Here is a 22,007-nt window from a genome sequence, read left to right on the forward strand (position 1 = left end):
ATCGCCCCACAGCTCAGGACTTTCCACACCTCCGATAACGCTGTGTGCCACAATCCTCAACCCGGGAGGCGCAGGGGACACGGCACGCCGTGACGTAAATAACCTTTGGCCAGAACTTGCCGCAGTCCCCCCCGGGCCGTGGGCTGCGGAGCTGCACCCCGGCACACCGGGCTGCTTCGGCGCGAGCGACTTCACCCTGCTCCAGCCAGGCTGCTCAACACAGGTGTGTTTACGGGAAGGAGCACCGTATCCTGCTGATAAGGCTCTTACCTTTGCACTCCCGAGCTGGGACAGAGCAATTATACTTTCTTCAAACACCTGGAAACGATACTACTGAAAATAGTGTTTTATTGCCAAAGCTGCCCGCGTGCCGGGAGCTGTGCGATGCCCCGAGGAGCTGCTCTGCTGCCAGCTGGCAAACCAGAACGAATGGAAGGAGGCAGCTCTTTGCAATTCAGCTTAAATAACACCAGGGTGGTTTAAGGTTTACACACGACCTGCTGTACTTGGCCAAAGCAGAGGTCCACGATGCACCGTCCCACATCCCACGTCCTGGCCCTCGCCGGGGCCCACAGCGGGTGCCCCGGGGTTGAGGATAAAGACCGGGCAAGCGGGTAGTGACATTTCCCCGCCTCTGGTGACTCATGGCTCAGGCACGTACAGAGCCAACAATGTGCCTTTGTACTGGGGAGATCTCAATGGATTTCTCTTTCGTGGTCTTGTCTGGTTGGCTTTTGAGCCGGTGTAAAGCCCATAAATCCTGAAATAATGAATCCCACAGTTTATCTGCACCTGGTGCAAAGAAAACGCCTCCCTTTGTGGGGATTGAACCTGACATCTGCTAGTTTCACTGCATGCCTGCCTGCCTTTATAACAAAAAAATAAATCCAGCCATTATTCACCTCCTCCCCTGCCAGTCAAGATTTGAGGGCCTTCTATCGTAGTTTCTGTCAGCTCTTTCTTTCCTAGGCTGAGTCAGTGGCACTGCGTTAAGGATGGGACAGTGAAACTTGGCTGGCAAGTGGGCGCTTTGGAGCTAATCCCCTGCCTCGCTGTGTTCACACGTACAGCTCCCTCAAGCACTGCCCCGCTGCTGCGAGGAAGAGCCTCCCGGGAATCCCGCTCCACGCTCATGTTTTGGCATGACAACAAATGCTCAATAACAAAACCCAGGTGTGAGGATGGCAGGGGACTGGACCGGGAGGGTGTGATGGCAGAGTGCCACCGTGTAGCACGGGCACGAGTTCCCCGTGTCCCAGCAGCGCCAGGACGCAGCTGATGTGGCTGCGGAGCTGGCGAGGGGATGCAGCATATATGACACGTCGGTACCAGACGTGGCACACACCACTCGCGAGGGAGGTAGGGCTGGCACCGGTAGGATCTGCTGGGACAACCCCACCTACAGCCAGGTGACAAGGGAACAGGGAAAGAGCGAGGCCCATGGAGACACATGGATTCACCTTAAACCCCCATGAGACATCTCAGCTCCTCACCCTCTTAGAGGGCAGAGCGAAACTCCGCCTGCACAGCTCCTGCTCTGGGCTTGTGACCATCACACCCCCGTACGTAACGGAGCACAGAGGGAGAGGGAAGAAGGCGACAGGTAAAAATAAACTATTTTAACTGGGCTCCTGCAACAAATTTGACTTTGTACCCTACAACACCGATTTGAAAACAGGACAGTGCTGACAGGGATTGGTTCGAGGATAAGGACTGTCTTTTTGGCCACCAGGTACCTGCTGTGAAGGCCTCAGGGAGAACAGTGGCTGGGTGTCTGGCCAGAAGCCGTCTGTGCGGGTGGTGGTAAGGGATTAAAAGTGAATTCTGTCATCTGCCACACTGCTGAGACGGATATGGCATGTCCCACCCCGCTATGGTGGTGGCACGTGGAGGAGAATGTCTCCAAACAGGGAGGATGCAGAAACGAAAGCTGAAAGCTCCCAGAGCTGAAGAAAAATGCCTTAAATGACAGAGTTGTCCAGCCTGTTTTGCTCTGATCACTGCGATCAGAGGGGCTGCAGTTACTGCATTTAATGGAAGATGAGCACGCAGGCGACTATCGGCATTGGAGATAAAGGGGAAAATTGCAGCTGGGAGATCAAGCCAGACCTGCTCGCTGTGGGAATTAAGTCAAAGGGACCTGCGACAAAGAATGCAGCTTACGGGAAGGCGGTGCCTTCTGCCCTCCTGGGGCGTGCTTTCTTTTGGAGCTGGTCCATTTTCCCTGGAGGGATTACCAGGCCCATAGCCTGCCTTGAATTTCCGCAGGGCTCTGTTTCTCAGTGTATAGGATGGTGCTCGGAGATTGGCCTTTCCCCCCAGGGAAAGGGATAACGCTTAATGCTCCGTAAGTTCCTTAGCGATCCAGGCCACGCTCACTAACCGCAGAGACTGCTGGAACTGCGCATCGCCCCATCCCATCCCCACCGCCGCGTCTGCCTCTCTCAGCTGCTCCCTTGTTTAAAGCATCAGGAGTTTTTACCTTCCTCCCCTTCTGTCTGCATCCGGGCCTCTTGCCCCTCCGGAGCTCTGCTCTGGAGTTTTGAGCGTTTCCCTGCCTGCTGCTGCTCAGCGATGCCCAGCGCCCGTATCTCCCTCGCCAGCCAATGCAGCAAAGCATCTGCCAAGGGGCATTTCCTGGGTCCATGAACTCAGCCGGAGCAACAACAACAACAGACAAACGAGAGAAAACCTGCTTTCCCAGAAACACCTCTTTTTATTAAATCATGTCTTAAAACCTAGAAACATTAATGTATTTGAAACCTGGTTATCATACACGAAGCAGCAGATAGTCTCAGAGGAACAGGTTAACGTAGGCAGCAGAGATGGCAGATGTCTCCTGCGTCACGGCCAGGTTTGCCCCACGCCTGGGCAGGCGGCAGCCAGCCAGAAACCGCCTCGAAAACCGGGGAGAGCGCGCTTTGGAGTAACTGTCTTCTGACTTCCAAGGAGCCAACCTGCTGGTCCAGGGCCCACCGAGACCTCGGAGCTTACAATCTTTGTTCTCAAAAGTCTCCATTAAGACCATTTTGGCCTCCAACCAGCACGTCTGGGGTTGAGCTCTCTGACCCAGAGGCTCTCTTGGGGCCAATGCTTCAAGCTCCTTGAGCTCCTGAGCTCAAGCTCAAGCTCTGTTCTGCCTTCAGCTCCTCACGGAGGTGGGACGAGCGGCAGAGGGCGGCGACTGCTGGGACACGCAGCCTGAGCAGCGCAGCCGGACGCGGCCGTTACCCTGCGCTTGAGTTTGATTCTGAAAGGAGCAGGACGCTGTCGGCTCCCTCTGAACTCAGCTGAGAGTAAAGGCAGAACCAGGGCACAGGGTGTTCTATCTTCACACGACCGTCAAACGGTCAATTGCTATTCAAACTTGGGTGGTTTGGGGTTTTTCCCCCCCCCCCCATTATTTTGACAACTATGCTTTTTTCTTTCTTTTTCTTGTTTGGATGAAAGTAACTTGCTCAAATATCTGAGTTTAGGAGCACTACAGGATATAACCTATCCTTCTGCACATTACCAGACCCATTTTCAAAGCCTGCACCGTTACCTTTTCCACTTGTTACCCATGTATTTGGTTTTCTTTTCAGAAAACCGCAGATGCCCCCCTCGCCAGCAGCGCTGCAGTAGCAAAGGGAGGGCTCGCTGCTGAGTGAAGGAGCTGGAAGTGAAAACTGATGTTTGAACTCCAGGGGAAACAGTAAAGATCCCCAAAGCGCCTTGACTCACAGCCCCGTGAGAGCTCCGTTTTTGCTGTTGCTTGATATCACAACTGAAGTCACCCCGGTTCCAGGAATAGTGTTGTTAAAGAACAACAGGAAACACAGAGCGGAAAAACGGCAGCCCCTTCTTGCTCATTCGGGTACGACTCCAGCCTGGTTTCCTGGGATGGGGAACACCAAACTTGCTCTTTCTTCACTCATCCCCATCTTAACACCCAGCAAAATGATGCCTCCTTTGGCATAGGGGGCATAGCAAGCGCAGGGGAGCAGGATCCACACTGAAAGGGCCTTGCTTGGTTCTACATTTGTGACGTTTTTAGGGCATTTCAAAGACAAAAGCAAAGATTCCTGTCCTTGAATTCTCAGCTCTGCACCGGCTCCGAGTTAACAGTGCCTTGTAGTGGGGACTATACTGCTACAACTCAGCTTCAGCACTAAAAAATAAACTAAAAAAAAAATAATATTATCTACTAACCCCACACCGTCTATCGAAGGTTTCTGAATGCCACCACCGTGCCTCTGGGCTGGTCTGAGGCGAGGGTGACGGTGGCAGTGCCCAGTCCCTGCCCGGCTGCTGCAGCCTCCTCAGCACCCTGCAGTTCAGTCTCCCCAGGTGAGAAACGTTCCCCAAGTACAACTCGGCACGTCCCCTGCACAACCTGGGGGGCAGACACCGCTCAGACACCCCCGAGCCCCAGCGACAGCAGGGCAGGGCCTGCAGGTTATTGCTGCACCTACTCGGGGAATCACAAGAGGGGCCACCTCAACACACGGCACAAAGCCGCGGCTCCATCGGCTGCTTGAGGGTCTCTGCGAATCCGTTCGCTTTGCTCAAGGCTTGGCGATGCGGGTGGAGAGGCTCCTCTCGCTACAGGTTTATAGAGCCATCGCTGCTGTGATTAATCACCAGTTCATTTGGATGCTGAGATAAGGAAGAAAGACCGGAGTGCAGCTAAGTACAGCCCGTCTCCTCACTGTCCTAATGTAACACAACCCTACATGCCTCTTATCTGTCCTTAAGGACGTCAACTTCAAGGATACTCTAAGAGCAATACAATAACGTGAAAAATTAAGTTGTATTAGCTCTTTAAAGTTTCCTAAACATTTATGGAAAAATGCAATTTAGCTTCCCTTCAGGTGGATTCTTTACATTTAATGTCCGTAATGTTTATTCCTTCCAGTCTTCTAGGTTTTCCACCCTGACTGGCAGTACATTGGGCTGAATTTATTTCTGAATCAAAGCAGCTACCCGTCCCTATCACTCTTCGATAGCTCACGCACAACCTGGGCGAGAGATTGCGCAGTGGCATTTTAGGCAGAGACAGCAAACTCAGGTGTCTTACCATTAATTGGGCCGGTTGCACGGCAGGATCACCTGGGAGTAACAACGATCACCATCAGGCTCGCGGTCACTCAACCACCCGTTTACTCGCTCAGCTCTAGTTTACGACAGCATGCAATAAGGCTGACTTGTCATCAAGACCGTAACAGTTCCCAGTTGGCTTTGGCTTGTGTTTCCACAACAGGGAATTAAAAAAACTCTCCCATGGAAGATGGAGAAAGCCACGGATACTCTGTGATCGGTGCGACCAAATACAGGATCACAAACAATCTCTACAGATGGCGTGGAAAATTATATTGTCGCTCGATATCCCTTGGGAGGATACCTGCCTGGCATCCTTCAGGAAGGGCTCTGTGTCATCGGCTCCAGGGACGGTCGCGGCAAAGCCCAGGGCGCAGAGTGATGCAGCTTTACCTGAACCTGCAGATCCGTGTCCCGGCGCTGGCGGCGCAGCCCGGTTGCTTGAGGAAGGGTGACACAGCCCAGCACGTCCTCTCATCGTGGCTCCAGCAACACGCGCCAATTGCCAAGGGCCCTGGAAGGATTTTTGTTAATCCTACAGTGACACACCTTACCCTGGACCAATGCATCATTAAGAGTAATGCAAGCGTGACTTTGAAACCGGGTTTTGATGGCTTGAATGTTTGCACTTACACCAAGAGAACAGAGTGAGCCTGTCGTTCCACCTCCTGTCTGGGCCAGGATTCAGGACACACTCCCACTTCCAGATCCCACCAGGCTGGCTATTTAAAAATCAGCATTTTCCATTCTTTCAACTAACCCCACTTGTGCTGCCTGAAGGTGACAAAGCAGCACTCGGAGTCGCTCCGCCAGCAGAGCCTTGGGAACAGGAACTCCCAGCCACAGGTCACCAACCCAGTCACATCCCGAAACAACAGTGGCTATTTGTGAGATGGATGCGTGCCAGGAGCCAGAGAGACGCTAACACAGCACGGGCAGCAGCGATAATGCTGCCTCACACTTTCCTGCACGTGGCAGGACAAGCGGGGGCAATCGAGGGGGAGCATCTCCCACAGACCATGGGAAAGGGGCTGCGTGTGAAGAGACGATGTGAGCACACACGCACACATGCGCTCCAGAAGCCACCGGAGCAGGAAACCTGTGTCGAGCTCCAGGCAACAAGTCCAGGCTGAGAAACGAAGAACGAATTCATTTCCAGAGTGCCCCCCGCAGAGGGAGCCCCCCCAGGGGCGACGGGCCGTGGCTCGGGCAGCTCCGGAGGCACTGGGAGGCAGAAGCAGGAGGGATCCCACGGGCGCAGAGCCCTCACAGGGGGCAGGATGGGTTGGCTGGTTGCCTTTCGCAGTCAGATGTTTTGCTAGAGCTACAAGGATTTTTCTGTGGTCTTTTTTTTTTTTTTTTTTAAATGCAGGAAGGGGTTATCTGCTCCCTCATCCGTTTCCCAACCCAGGCCTGGGGGTCAGCGGCGAAGGGAAGTTGGTGGCTGCAGCGCGAGGAGAGGTGCAAAAAGCTGGATCTCAATTTTCTACCTATTTCTATTCCCTCAGGCAACTTGAATTTCCTTCTTCCCTTTCCTTTCCAGCCAAACGAGAGGAAAAGAGAACAGCCTCTTTGGAAAACCCTCTGTAAGACAAGTGCCACATCCAAGAAGACCCCCTCAACCAAGCCTCTACAGCTGGGTCAATATTCTCTGTGGGCGCCAGAGAATATGGTCGGGGGCTGCTCCCCGCGTGTGCGCCAGGCTGGGGAGCAGCAAACTGGACACTTGCCACCTGCCCTTTTCCTCCCCTGGAGGTGACAGTCCCAGCTGAGGCCATACCGCAGCCCCGCAGAGCTCTGCTGACGGCCATCGGGCCAGGTGCGGGGTTTGCGGTGACATCCAGTACTGCCTCACACCAAGAGCGGCAGAAACTCCTGGGGTGAACAGCCAGGCTGACACCCCATTTAGCTATCCCAGTTTAATCTGCTTCTTCCCAGGGTTAACCAGGTGTCCCTGTTTCTCCTGCCCTTGCTAAAAGCAAATCCAGACCGCGCAGGAGCCGCAGCGGCGGTTCCCCATGGTGGGGCCGAGCGTAACGGTGCGACGGGGCTGTGGATCCTCCGACAGGGCAGGCGGGGACGGGAGCTCAGCCGCACCGCGAACCGCTCGCTCCGATCGCCCTCATTAGGGGTGAGCTCCACCAAGCCAATTCAGGCGGCAATTACGGACCGCGCGTGAACAAAGGGGTTTCGGGGCCTCAGACAGACACACCGCAAGAGCAGGGAGCTGAAAGCTGGAAGGAGCAAGAAGCGGAACGACAAATTGTCCTGTGTACTCAGCAGCCGCAGCTGCCCCCGGCAGAGCGCCCTGCGGCGAGCCGCATTCAGCAGGCGCTGCCTGGGGCTGCCCTCAGCATCCCCCGGGGAAGATACGGCAGAGCGCGAGGGACGGGCGCTGGGGCTGCGAGGAGAAACGGGCGCTCGGCGCCTGCGGAGGGGACCGTTCTGGCCGTGAGCGTGCCGTGGGCTGGCGGCGAGCGCACACCCGTAGGCCATCCTTTCCAGGCTGGTCCAAGTGAGGAAGTTACAGGCTGTATTTTTAACTCTAAAGTTCAAATAATTTTTTTTTTGTTATTTTCTTTTTTTTTTTTTTTTTGCCTCCCATCCTCTACTGATCCCTTCCTTTCCCAGCAGCCACTCGCAAAATTCAACAGGTTAAAAAAAAAGAAAAGGGGAAGAAATTTGTTTTCCTCTTTCAGAAATGATTAGCTTCAACGACGCTGTTCGCACAAAGGACTTGAAACATCAAAACATCATTGTCTTTCCAGTCACAGCTTTTAGAGTATTTCATCGCTTTAGTCAAATGAACGCTACAAAGGAAAGAATACGCTCATGTCCTAAACATCACAAACTATGAGGAATATAGATCTTTGGAAAAGAGAGAAATGCATTCAGCGTTTGTCACATACTATACTACAGTCAAACAGCACCAGTACAAGAGTCCGTAATGGTCATTCCAACGTACATCTTCCGAAAGAACTCACGCAACTGTACATTCTACCTTTCTACTTTGCTCCCCTACTTCTACAAGTGGTCAATGAGAATAGATACACAATAGTTCTACAGAGAAATCACTGAAGTGGATACATAAACGGGCCCTTTCGGAGTGAAGTAAGAATTTTCAATAGTTCCACAATGCTACATTCATGCTACCAAGTTCACTGAATGGGGATTTTAACTTTAGAAACGAGAAAGGAAGAACAGTTTGTCTGTCTCCAGTTAGGAGCGTAACCACAGGAGGTAAAAGGGTCAGAAAGGGAGAGAGCGTTATGTCAGCATTTTAATCCTGCCCCCACCGTTTCCTTCTCCAAATAACACATGGCTTCTTGCTTTCATCGTACCTACAGCCCCCACCTCTCTCGCGCGCAGCTGGCGGAGGCTACCATACTAAATAATAGAGAATGGGCATCAATTTTGCTTTCTTTTTTTTATATCTGGCATTTTCTCCCAAAAGCTACAGACCGAAGCCTATTATCCCCTTCACTGCAAGTCTGGAAAAGGTGACCGAGTCAAGAGGGTAAGAGCCCGGCCAGGGACGAGACGCAGCCACCAAACGGCGAGGTCAGGCCAGCGCCGCGTCCCACCAGCTGCCAACCAGAGGGGGAGGCGACAGCCCACGCCCGTTTGGCTCAATACGTTGCTTTCAATGACTTTAAACCATCTCTCTCCACCTATTCCTCTCCTTACTATATGTACATTATTTCTTCACAAGCTTTGCTATAAAATTGCTATCAATGTACAGGGGTCGGCAGCTCTCGCCAGAGCCTGCCCCCCAGAATTACAGCCACAGATATGTCACAGGGGAAGGAGAACTCCACAGATAAGAACAACTAGTTCTTTTTGCAAGTATTTAAAAGAAGATTTGTACATATATTTTCCTTCACTTCACAATCAACTAATTTTAGATACCAGGAAATCAGGAAACCAAGGTGATCCTTCCTGGTTATTCTCCAGTATATTTTACTTATAAAAAATAAAATAGCTTGTATCACCTCCCAGAATTGCCAGAGTGACCTACACAGACTGTAAGTAATATTTATCCTCTGAACAGGAGAGTAGAAGATGAAAAAAAACCTTCCCAAAACAAAAGGCAACCCCCCGACCTAAACAAACAAAAAGGAAATATATTCCAAAATATATCCTCAAATACGAAGTACAAATCTGGGTTCTCAAAGGACAGCTGCTCTGACAAAGCCCTGGGTTTACTCTGTCCTACGCAGGAAGGGACGTGAGCAGCTCAGACCAATAAAGAGGTCTTTTGAGCGTTGGAAAAGAGGTGGTTTATGCACAAGGAACTGGCAATCAAGTGAACACAGGGAAGATTCAAACTCATGCTACAAACCGGTGCCGTATTCCTCCAGAAGCATTTCTTCCAAATGCCTCCGTGAACAGTCTCCGTGGAGGATTTCTGGGGGCTCCACGCAGCGGACTGGCAAGAGAACGCGTCTCTCAACACACGGCAAAACACTGGCATGAACAAGTAACTACCATGGCTATTAATTTCTAATTCATTTTTATACCATAGTGAACCTGACGGAGGCCTCTCAGCCAGGTACCGTAGTTCTAACCTAAAGTATTTCAGCAAAACGAATAGTTTTGCAAGCAGCAAAATAGAAAGTAACAAAGTTGTGTCTAATTGGAGGAGAAATATACATTCGTGAGAGCACGTACAATTAGTGCAACACAGCTACTCTGAAAGTAACGAACCAAACCGGATTAATCAATGCAGCAGACATGCAGGGTCTGCTAAGTTACCTTAAAACATGTTTGCTGGTGATTAAATATGTCTACAGAAGATATATTACCATTTTGAATATATTTTCGAGCAGACCAAAAATACCTCATCTATTGGTTACTGGTGTGTTATTTTTTAACTAATTAAATATTGGGAGGGGTTTTACCCCTCTTGCTATAAAAATTGCACTTATTTTCTATTAAACAAAACAAAACAAAAGAAGTTAGATTTCAATTCTATATTCCAGTATATATTCACAATGAAACTGGATCGTCTTGCCCTAAGTTTGCAGGAGTAGGTGTAGCGGTCCTTGCTCTCCGAGATCCCCGGGCACAGAAGGTCCCATCAGTACAACCCCCTCCTTCCTCTGTGCTCCGGTCACTTCTTCATTGTAGTGCACGGGTAATTGATTTGATTTTATTTTTTTTGTAAGAAAACCTGAGCTTCAAAAGTCTTTAAAAGGACCTGGAATCAAATCTGGCCCATTCTGACCCAAAACAGCTCAGTTCTGCAAGGAACTCCATCCTGTCCTCGCTTCACACAGCTCCTCCTGAGACACCACGGCTCTGACCTGAGGCGAGTGAGGTCTCAAACCCTTTCCCTCCAGTCTCTCTTGACCCAGGAGATTTTTCCTCCCGACGCACTTCCGAGGGCTCCTTCTTCCCTCCCTTTAGCACTGCTGCCTCCTATAGGGCTTCAAAGGGCTCCCTGTGCCAATAAAAAAGTCTCTCTGCAGTAAGCATGACTTCTTGGACACCGGTGATCAACTTCCTCTTGCAAAGTCTTCTCCAGCTCATAAAATGTCATCGTAATCCAATAGTTTAGAGTGCTGGCGGGTCTTCCAGAGGCGGTAAAGGCGGAAGTCAAAGTAAGTCTCAATCATTTGCTTACCTAGGAGAAGCGAAAGGAGGCAGAGGGGTTACACCCCGCAGCACAAGGGAGAGACGCAGCAGCAAAAAAACTCCAACCCACCTATAGGTGGGGGCACAGGAGAACCCACCCATGTGCTTCACGGGGAGAACACTGACATTCAGCACCGACCCGGAGCGTGTGAAGGTCCCCGTGAGAAGCAAACATCCTTTTGGATCTCCTCAAACCGTGAAAGGCTCCTTATAATCCCCTGGCGGGGTTTGTCCATGGGGCGGGAACTGAGCACAAAGTCTGTCTCCAGACTTTGACCGCTTGGCGCTGACTGCGGAAAGGGGGGGCCGGGGGCTGTGGCGCCTCAGGCAACAGCTCCAACAGCCTGCATGAGGCAACCTGACACAGGGACTTCAGAAAACTGCAAATCGAGAGTAAACCCATTGTAAAGATTTGTGGGAAACATTGCAAATAATTCACATTGAATACTCAAGACAAAAATGGCTTTGTGTTTTGTTTAAATTAATGTCAACGGGCTGTCTCTGTCCTGCAGAGCCGTCTCTTCTCACAGCAACGAGCTCAACAGGACACGCTAACGCAAGTTCTGCGCCGCTGGCAGCTCTGATGGCACCTGGGGGGTGGCAGAAGGCAGTCACAGACCGAAAGCTGTGCCCAGCGCTGGGGACAGCGAGCGCAATCGAAAACGCAAGGGCAAACAACCCCAGACTCCGAGACAGGGCTCAAGTAGGGATATTCGCTTTTGAGGCCCGATTAAGATTAGTTTCAGATGACTTTGCAAAGGATTAGAGAGGGTACGCTAGTGGCGCATCCCAGATTGATCAAGGGGATAAATCCAGACATATCCTTCAGCCCAGCCTCCTGAAAGATCAACTGCTTAAATGTGTGCACGCAGAACCCACTGCCTCCCTGGCCACATAAAACCAGGAATTTTCCTGCAAGTTGCTTCTTGGCACGTGTGTGGGAGCATGTTTGCTGTGGGATCTGTGCAAGCACCGCATAAAGCTGGGTCCACGCATCGTCAGGACACGCACGGAGAACTCTGTGCCCAACTCCCGTACACTGCTGTGACGGTAAGCGGGAGTTAAGAATAACCCAGCTGCGAGCAGCAGAGGAAGAACCCACAGCGCTTATAGCCTAATGCTGCATGTTCTTCATCTTCCAAGAGAACACGGTACCAAGGACTACAGCAAAGATAAAATAACAAGGGCAAATTCAGAGTGTGTCGTTTATGAAACTGCACCCATAATTACTTACATTGATCAAAGAACAGGAAAAATTCTATAGCCCCTTGAAATATCTTGAGCTACAGGGGAAAAAAAAGAAACAAAACACCAAACCCCAAAAAAACCCCAAGCAAAGTGGACCGAGATGTAGAAAGGCTCTAGTGGGCTATATCCCAGTCGCTTGATGATGACACACTCTCTCGGTACCAGTGGTTTGAGTCCCGGGGAAGAGACCCCTGCACACTTGGTTACGGAAAAGGTTCCGCTCCCATGTGTGCTTCTCCCACGGACTTCACACGCCCCAGCGATACCCCCAGTCTCCTAAACTCAGCCTGGAGAGGCACCTACTCTTTAGGCTACTTTGCCAGGGCCAGTAGCCTGGGAGAGGGCTCTGCAGCTTCAGGCACAACAAACAGGAGAAATGGAACGTGAATGTGGAGGAACTGCAAGGGGAAAACCAGGTTCAGGAACTGAACTAGACAAGGTGCTTACAAGCAAAATGAAAACCGTGGCAGGACTTAAAGGAGCTCAAAATTGCTTTTTCAGGAAGATTCCCACTGAAGCAGGCAGGCTGATAAGGAAGGTATGCGCCTTTGTACAGAAAATAAATTACCTTGAGCTGATAGTTCAAGTGGAGACTCAAAGGCAACCCTATAAGGATTCATTAAGTTTTTCAGATTCTGAAATAGCTGAAAGGAAAACATATCGAGAGTTAGCAGCTGAAAACAAAAATGAACTCCAGGGCACCCAGAACTGCCCATCTTTGTTCCCTACCTCTAGAAAACCTTCCACTCGTGTCATTTAAAACATCCAGCTCTGCAGTAAATAAAGTGCTTTGAAAGACTGTTCTCCTCAAAGGCTTCAGTCTTTGTCCTGCACGTCGCTTACCATTCCTCCCCTGCCCTCTGGGGAAGGCACAATCCATAGGGTGGTTGGCCCATTCACAGCCCCTCACAGGACAGGATGGCAGCATGTTCCCACACAGCAGAAGAGGAAGGTTTAGAGTTCACAGTGTGACTGTTGCCTCCCTGGTGCTTGGGGCTCAGACATTCTCCAAGATGAGACCCAGAAGGCTCTTACCTTCTCCCCATTGGGGTTTCCAAGAACGTAGCAGCCCATGATGTGAATGATATTTGGTTCAGGATTGACTTTACTCATCAGCCGGCTCAACCTCTTCCAGAAGCTGGAAGAAATAGATATTTTTTTTTTTAAATTATGTATTCTGGTTTTTTTCCTATCATCTCCTCGCATGCATGAGTAATCACAAGGACGTGTGTGCACACACTGCTCAGAAGGGGCTTGAGGCTTGCAGCCGGAGGAGCAAGCTGCTCTGGAAGAGCCATTGGTTCTTGGACTAGGAAGAGCAGGGGCAGAGCAAGGGCCCGAGAAGCGGGTCCATGTCATGTGGCAGAGAAGGAGGAGTGGCCCATCGAGCCAAGGAGGTTCCAAGGTGAAGAGAAGGGAGCACTGTCCACCAGGAGTGTTTTTAGACTGACAGTTTTACTAAGCATCCTCTTCTTGTAGCAGTTCTCTCCAATTGCCTCTCTCCCATTTCTAGCAACAATTGCCCAATGTGAGTGTTACCAGTTCATTGCCAGGGCAGGGAATCGGCACAGAGCAGCTGGAGAGGTTGTTCTTCTACATAGCGAGAGAGACACCACCAGACCAGGCTGTTCCACGCGAGCCAGCGCTTGGTGCTGCTCACCAGTCAGACCCGCTTCACGTTTTGTGACTACTGACCAGGCACACCGTGCCTAAGGGACATGAGGGACAACCGCCTCCCCTGCGCAGCGCGTGACAGCAGACCTCTGGTGGGCTCTAAAGCCCAGCAGCCCCCCTGCGGGCTCTGCGAGCAGATCGCAGCCTAAGCTTTTCTCAGGAGTGCCTCCCAGGCACGTAGGGGTTGGATGGAGACAGTCACTTCCAAGCATCCAAGTTTTCAGCTGTGTGTTCACAGCTTTCCGAAGGTCCCTGAATCACCAGCTTGGAACCAGCTCTGCCTGGAACACGCTCAGCAGCGTGTATGCACACACGTGCTGAAGAATTTTATTGACAGTGCTTGTGCCAGAGCCTGAGCGCGCTGAACAGATGTTGATTTTAATACTCAGTTCTCACGCCAACAAGAAGTTGGGTAGGAACAGGTTGGTATACATCCTCTCCCCCACAACGCAGCACTGCTAGCCAAGGCCGTTTGAGCCAGCACGAGTGAGCAGGCAGCAAAACAGGCAAAGCTTAACTCTCTGCAAGGAGAGGCAAAGTTGCCTCAGCAAGCCTGGCTGACAGGCTGGCGTGTCAGTGAAAACCCTCCTCAGTAACCTGCTGGACTTTGAGCAGGTTTTGCAGAGATAAATTCCATTTCCCCCTGCAATCAGGAGGGCAGTTACCGGAGACAGCTGGGGGGGAACAGTCTGGATTTCTGCCACCAGTCACCTGCTTAGAAATATGATCTCAGCCACTTCTGAGCAACACAGGCACAAGGTGCACGTTCTGATTTCTGGTCAGCAAAGCCTTTGTTAGGAGAGGAAATATCGGGGTTTTTTGGTTTTTTTCTTCCCCTTTCGATAGTGCCTAGTCCAGAGAGACACTAAACAGCGGACAAAAGCATAAATCTTCTGGTCATCTGTCCCAGGGCTGCACCACCCCAGGGACGAGCTCAGCTGTGTCATCTTTGTGGCTCCCCCTGAAGGAGCTGTAAGCTGCTATGTCCCCCCTCAGCCTCCTCCTCCCCTGACCGAGCCACCCCGGCTCCTTCCACCTCTCCTTCTGGGCCGTGTGCTACAAACATTGCACAAACCGAGCAGAAAAAGTCCAGAACGTAATGCAGCCACTCACAGGATCATATCTTCCTCCTTCTCCACTTTGGCAAAAGTGGCAACTTTGTTCTTTAACAAGTATAAGTGACCGGGACCTCCCTGCAAGAGAGACAGACAGATGAAAACCACTTTGCACAGGCCCTGAAGAAGAAAACAACCCCTGGATACGTTTCTTGTCCTGCACAGCCATACCCAGATGTGCCACAAGGGAGCGGAGCTGACACGCCAGGCTGGCACGACTGCAGCAACCTCCCCAGCAGACACCGCAGGCACTTGCTGGGGAAATATTCACATATGGGGAGTGTGCTGGGCGTTGGATTCTCCATCTTTTACTGTTACATGCCCACCTCACACTAGAAAGGCACAATGATAGACAAAAATCTTTATTGTGGGTGGCTGGAGAGTAATAGGGAAGACAAGAAAGTCCCTCTCTTGTGGGGGCGGCAGGGGACTTGCCGTCATAGGCAGACAAGAAGCTGAGCAAAGCAGGGATAAGCAGGTGAGACATCACTGTAGAACTGGACTTTGGCAGTAACAGTCATAAAAAGATTGAGCACAGCCTCAGGAAAAACCACGAGTGGCCATCTCCAGGTCAGCGTGCTGCACACCCTGCTGCCCCGCAGCATTAGGCGCGGGGGAGGGAGTTCAAGTTGGGTTACCTCCCAAACTTCTCATTTCAGGGTTCCTGGCACAGCTGCCGGGGAAGTCCAAAGCTGACCACCCTGAGGAACAAGGGACTTGGGAAGGAAATCCCCGGCCAGGCCCAGATCCAGCAGGGCCTGAATCTGTCCCACACTGACCCCGCTCCTGCAGCGCACCCTGGCCTCCAGCTCCAAGCTGTGCCATCTGCCGGGCTGATCCGCAACACCCACCGCTGTTCGCTGTCACACTGAAGCTGTACAGAAAGTAAAACCATCGCATTGCAAATGCTTCTTCCTTTCTCTGAAATCCTCCTTTTGAGGTCTGCGCTAACGCTGGTTTGCCTGGTTTCTTTGAAAGCTGCTACAAAGCAGCCCAGCTCTGGAGTTGGCCACACTAAATCAGATTTTATTTCCTGCTGTCACAGCAACTTGAGACTGCTCGGTGTCCGGGGAAATGAGAAGCGAAAGCTGTACGCATGCAGTTACTTTAACAGAACCTGACTTTGGAGTATTGGTTCCTCTATGTAATTTTCCCTGTAGAAAAAGACAAATTTCTAACAAACCACCCAAGCACTTAACAACTTTCACGTACCTGGCAAAATATCAGCATCTTCCAGATTTTGCAGCCTTTCCGATAAATGTTAAGCTTCTTCTCTATTTCCTCTGCAAAAAAACATGTTGGAAAAGATGAAGAAAAGACGAAGCTAAAAACTAATCTTATTTCTTCTCACTTCAGTCCCGAAGGCAGGAGGCTGAGCTGTGAGAGGTGCTCGCACCTACGTTCCCACTGATGTCAAAGCACACCCTTTGGTTTCACGCTGTGGAAAGCAGGAAACTGCAGCATATCACAGGGCAGGAAAGGGACAGTGCAGCACCAGACGCTGCTCTACAGTGACCACAGCGCTGTACCAGAGCCAGCGGTCCTGACCCTCTGCTAACGCTCTTGCTCACCTACGGGGGTACAATGAGCAGGTATCTTTGCTGCCCTGTGCCTCAGGTTCCCTTTCATAAACTGTGAGCTTATGTGGCCACATATAAATGGGAAAATCAGCCAAAGAAGGGAAGTTTTATTACCGAGCGCATCCAACAGCAGCTGCAGTTGGCTGACTGGACATCACTTGGACAGACACCCGACTGTCAGGTGTCACTGGGGTGATAAAAACACCTTTATGAGTGGCAGCTGAAGCACAGGGCAGTGGAATGACTTCAACGTATTGATCAGTTACATCTGCAATGGGCAGGAGTTAAGAAAAGGGAATAACACTCACGTACCTAGGATGTCATCAAAGGTGGCATGTTCATGGTCCTAGAAACCAAGAGAGAAGATATATCAGGGTTCACTGTCGCTACACCAGCTCCCGTGACATTATTATAGTCTCCATGTGCAGCAGGCAGTGCTGGACTTTCCTGGGCTGTCAGTCCCACCCTTCCCTTTCAAATTAAGTTAATATAAAGCGATTAAGAAAAAGAGACCCATGACTCCTTGGTGGTGTTTCACACACCAGCTCAGGCAGGACTGCTAGTGAAAAATCAAGGTTAAATTAACCACTGGCAGGGATGCACCATTGTCCACAGGGTGATGGGACTCACATCCACTGCAGAGCTCTGAGGTCCTGCTCATCCTGTCTAAGGATGAGCACAAGGAGGAGCCCTGAGCCTGGCCACACACAGCTCTGCTTCTGTGCTCAGGCCTGCCCTCCTTCCCTTGTTAACATTCCCATGCTGCCTGGCTGTGCCTGCATAGTCTGGTAGACTACATGGGCAATTTTCACTCCACCTTACTCTTCCACCTAGACCTGAGCCTCCACAAAGCTGCCCCAGATCCCAAATCTGGGTTCAGCACAGCCCCAGCCCTTTCCTGACAGCTTTTCCAAAGCACATCAGTGTTTCGGAATCACTGTAACAGGAACTAGGGATAGGGACCAAAAAGAAAATAGAAATTCACTGTATGAAGCCTGCTCCCACACATCCAGACACAGCAGAAGTGACATACTTACGTAGAGAATGGGGATGATAGAGGGATCGTCCCTGCGGATAATTGTCGGGACATACTCTGCTTTGGGCACCTTGGAAGAAATGAGCTGGAAGGGGAAAAAAGAAGTGCAACAGCATGAGGAGAAGCCAGTAGAGTCTGGACAGAAGCACAAAGGCCACGATAACAGTGCCCTATTCAGTTGCTCTCGGGTGTTACCCAAACTAGCAGCTAATCCAGCCTATCTGCATCCCTGTAGAAGGTCCTCCAAGCCTTTCGTCCACTACAGAGCATGCCCAGGCCTGCCAAGTACCCCACGTGTCACAGTCTCCTCGACCCCCAACAAACGAGCACACAGCGCTGCCCAAAAGGCAGGACTGAGCCCAAGATAACTGCTTGTAAAGGGCAGACCGGTGTGCGCAGAGGCTGAGGAATGGCTGTGTCCCAGTAAAGACCACTTCTGTACAGCCTTCCTCTGACCGAGGGTCTGTGCTTCTGGCCGTAGAGGATTGTTCAAACCGGCATGTTCAGCTGGCCGGCAGTGAGGTGGCTGCATGCCTGAACAGGAGCCAGCCAAGGGATGAAATGGCATCAGGTGCAGGTAGACACAGAGCCGCAGGATGTCAGGCAGATGCAGGTTGCCTGGCAACTCTGGCTGAAGCTTCAGTTGGCTCCGTCAGCAGGAGAGCCCGAGACAATGAGCCTGCCATCAGCACAAGCCAAAGGGCTGTGGGAACACGGGCAATTTGCCTGTGCTGTGATTTCAGGCACCTCTGTTCCACGCTGTGAGAGTGGAGCGGGCAGCCTGGGTTCCAGACTGGGCTGCCTTCAAAGCTCTCCCACCCGGTGGGGCCCCAGCCGCTCCCTTGGCCAGATGGGAGTGAATGTAAAGTTGTGCCTGAAGAGGCACAATGTACAGAGTCCAGGGAAGGACACCCCTCACACACACACCTGGGGAGACACGCGGGAGGTACCAAGGGCTGAGCAAACCCAAGGGCTGGGTTCCCAGTGTTTGGGTCTCACCTGGCCTCTTTGCCCTGAGAGTGCCTCGTGCTGAGGCTGCACGGCCAGCCTGGGAACACGTATAAAAGCAGGCTGTCTCCATGCCCTTCACCCTGCCCAAGTCTTAGCAGGACCCATTCAAACACAGTACCGCTGCGCTGGGCTGGCAATGCTGCCCTAAGAACAGTCTAGAAGCTTGAGACTCCATTTTGCCTGAGCATTTGTGCCTGTGGCCAAAGAAGGGATGTGTCAAAAGCTGGTCCTGTCTGCCAAACCCCGCAGAGCAGAGCCAGAGGGAGCCTGGCACCAAGGAGCGGTAACAGAGCAGAAAGCATCTCAAGGGATGGCATACGGCTCCAAAGCAAATCAGGCGAGTCACAACAGGAGGGAGGGACTGCGGACTCAGGTCTCTATTGTCAGGGTTATCAAGACTCAGGCTAACTCGGTTCAGCGTTGGTGACAGTCCTGCTCTGATTTGGGGTTGGACTATAGGTCCTTCCACTTCTAGCTTTCTTTCAACACATTATCCCCAGCAATAACAGATGCTGAATACCATGTCATGTCTTGGCTGATCTCTGAGTGACCCTCATACACACCTGAAGAGTTACCTATACAAAAGACTCACCTCTTCCCATGAAGATCCTAAACTTAGCAGCTCTGAAAGGACAGACAGAGCCTGAGTAGATACGGGTAGCTGAGTTGGAAACCCTTACCATTATTTTTGGTGGAATAAAGTCTTCTCCGTCACATGCCATGGCTTCAAGTTCCTTTTCTGCTTCCCAGTTCAAGTCAAAGTCACCATCCAAAGTGCCACAGGAATCCTGAAGGTCATGGCCTGCCAGAACACAGTGTGCATTACAAGGGCAGAACAGCTTGCCTTCCCCACTCGAGCCTGTCTGGCAGCTCCCTCGCAAGAAGCACCACAAGCCATGAGACTTGTGCCCTCCTTTCTTCTACAGAGCGACAGACACCACACTTCGGGGCTGGCGTCTCTGAACAGACAAACACTTAACGAATGAAGAGTGCGCACACAGAGGCCGATACCACATATCACAGAACTTTTCATCACTCTCACAGTCACCAAGTTCAGCTTTCGAATGCTAATTCACAACAGTCACCCTGTCATTTCAGAAATGGAGAAGGAGACACAGAACACAGACAGACTCTCTGCACTTTAACATTGCCAAGCTGACGAGCAAAATTCCAAAGACTTCAAAGCTGGTCTCCTTTTTTTTACTGCTCTGACTACGTCTTCTGAGTGATTATAAAGAAACTCTGCCTTGTTGGTCAAACTGATGCTGGCAGAGAAGTCCCAGAGCGCGAGGACAGCCGTAGCAAACACAGTAGGATTGCAACAGTATACTTGAATTTGCTCTCCATATTGACCTTACCTGTCGGCCTTCAATGCCTCCTGGGGAAAAAAACATCTGGAAGGAATATAATTGACCATTAAAGGTTAAAAATAGAGATGGTTCCCTGAAGCCAGGGACTGAGGAAAGAGAACTGAGATGCCTCTATTTGTGCTTTTTGGGATGTCCGAGTGTCACTGGGCAGTGCCCGGAGCCTGTCTGAACCACGTCTTTTCCATTCGCCTCCGAGTTAGCTGAGGGAGCGGGGAGGAATCAGACTGCAAAGGAACCATCGGGTCATGTTTTGAACCTGGCCTTTCATACATCTCCCCCTAAAACCTGGTACGGTGTCTTCTACAGCTAGGAGGGCTGGATCTCCTGCCTACCTGGTAGGTCAGTCTATTTCCTTAGTGACATTAATTTACAATACAACCCATTGCAACATGGGCAGACTCATATCCACCAAGTCCCTTGCCTACAGGATTTCAAGTCTAGGTAAAACATCCATTACCTTTATAAAAAGGCAGTGGGAAGATGCTGGCATTTCCTCCTGTAAATTAACGCAACAGCATCTCACTCCCCACAAGCAGAACATGGCAGCATTACTGGGGATTCCCAGAGGGATTCCTGGCAGCCCAAACAAAGATCGGATTGCCCCAAGCTATCATCTGCGCAGCCAGCACGGCCAGGAAATCAAAGCTACACCTCACGGAGCGCTGCAGCTGTGCTCTTGAGCTATTCTAGCCTAGGAAAGCGCTCAGAAGGGGCTCTCACATGGAAAGGCAGGCAGGTTAGCCCCACTGCGGTGAGTGTAGCCTTGGACTGGTGTGCTTCCAGGTAGGTTGTTTTGGTCCCAAGCGAATAAGGGATGATGGGAAGAGCTGTACCACTGGGTATCCTTTGGCAACTGGACAATAACGTGAGGTTAGATGCGTTGTGCTCAACAAATAAATATAGGTACACACGGATGAAGAGGTGCATATACCTGGAGTGTTACTTGCTCAGATATCATGAAAATAAAAGGATCACAGATGGGACAAAAGGGCACAGAGGAGTGACTCCAGTGGGACTCCAGTCAACACCTCAGCTGGAGGGTTTGGCCACAAGAGGAAGCTCAAAGGGCTCAGAACTCACTTTCTCGAGAGTCATGGAAGGAATCAGCTTTGATGGGAGTCGGGTCACTCCAGGACCTGCTGAAGCTCCTCTCACGCCGTTCGGCAAATGCTAGGATAAAACCAAAGCACGACATTAACAGACTCCAAAGCCACCTCTGCTGCTGCCAGCAAAACAAAACATCCAGTAGATTTCCACCAAAGCCACACATCATGGACTCCCCTGTGCTTGTGCTTCCGCTTGCCAAACGTAACTCCTCTCCACACAGCAAACAAGGGTCTAGAAGATCTAGACGGCAGAAGACAAAGTGCGCACCTTCTGAGCAGGACCATTACAGGGTAGGCAACACAGAAAAAGGAGGACATTTGATGTCTTTCTCTTAAATGCACACGACAAACCTCGATTTAATCAAGGCTACTCCAGTGTCCCAGTGTAAATGCTCTGACTCAAAGGCCTCAGAGGAAGATGTACTCAACAGCTAATGACACATACATGACCAGAAGAAGGCAGTAGTTCTCCAGTCAGTTCTCCCTTCGTGTTCTAGTGACACCCCAATCAGAGCTGCACCAAACAGAGGGGGGGCTCTGTAAAGCTCATGCTTTCTAAATTTTGTTGCAAAAGAGGAAATCCTTCAGTTTTTGCTTGATGCACTCTTGTGAGCACTCCCCCTCGGGTATTTCTTTTTTTTCCCCCAATGGGCATTATATTGTTTGTACCGGCATTTCCCAAGCGGAATCCCAGGAGCTTGGCCCAGCTGGCTGCACCACAGGCAAATTCCTGCAAACTGCCAACCACAATGTCTGATTTGGCAAGCCAGTGTGAGAGCCATTACACCTAGATTAACAGCCACTTATAGCCACCAATACCTATTTCTAGTAGCAGACCGAGCAAGTCTGCTGCAGCATATCTAGTAACAGCTTCTCATGTCAGCAGGACGGGAATTCACTGCGGATCGCGTTACAAGAGCTGAGAGGCAACCTGTCCTCTGCTGCAATGTGTCCAAGTGTGGATGTCCAGGGAGACAAGTCACAGAGGAAGTTCTTCAGGTGATCTCCATCCTCAGCTTTCATTTCAAACCAGGCATTTAGCTATTGCGCACGTGAAGAAAGCTTTGAAAACATGACCCGAGAGTTACCAAGGCAGAGAAGCATGCCTGAACTTCCAGACAGCTCTAGGGGGAGGTGAGCCCTGTTCATTT

General features: G+C 51.0%; 1 protein-coding gene across 4 annotated transcripts in view; it reads right to left on the minus strand.

The window, feature by feature from the left end:
• Positions 1 to 7,854: 7,854 nt before the first annotated feature.
• NSMF (NMDA receptor synaptonuclear signaling and neuronal migration factor) overlaps positions 7,855 to 22,007 on the minus strand; it is a 48,001-nt gene continuing 33,848 nt past the window's right edge. For 2 of the 4 annotated variants that reach the window (XM_054220907.1, XM_054220906.1), the window contains 9 exons: positions 20,831 to 20,920; positions 19,061 to 19,182; positions 17,371 to 17,454; positions 16,646 to 16,679; positions 15,966 to 16,036; positions 14,752 to 14,831; positions 13,000 to 13,102; positions 12,533 to 12,608; positions 7,855 to 10,705 (listed from right to left, as the gene is read on the minus strand). In XM_054220907.1, the coding sequence (XP_054076882.1) occupies positions 10,608 to 10,705; positions 12,533 to 12,608; positions 13,000 to 13,102; positions 14,752 to 14,831; positions 15,966 to 16,036; positions 16,646 to 16,679; positions 17,371 to 17,454; positions 19,061 to 19,182; positions 20,831 to 20,920 (758 nt within the window). In that variant the 3' untranslated portion in view covers positions 7,855 to 10,607. The remainder of the gene's footprint in view (positions 10,706 to 12,532; positions 12,609 to 12,999; positions 13,103 to 14,751; positions 14,832 to 15,965; positions 16,037 to 16,645; positions 16,680 to 17,370; positions 17,455 to 19,060; positions 19,183 to 20,830; positions 20,921 to 22,007) is intronic. The other 2 variants (XM_054220909.1, XM_054220908.1) reach the window with 1 other exon arrangement.

The sequence above is a fragment of the Rissa tridactyla genome, chromosome 14, assembly GCF_028500815.1.
Source record: "Rissa tridactyla isolate bRisTri1 chromosome 14, bRisTri1.patW.cur.20221130, whole genome shotgun sequence".
NCBI classification, from domain to species: domain Eukaryota; kingdom Metazoa; phylum Chordata; class Aves; order Charadriiformes; family Laridae; genus Rissa; species Rissa tridactyla.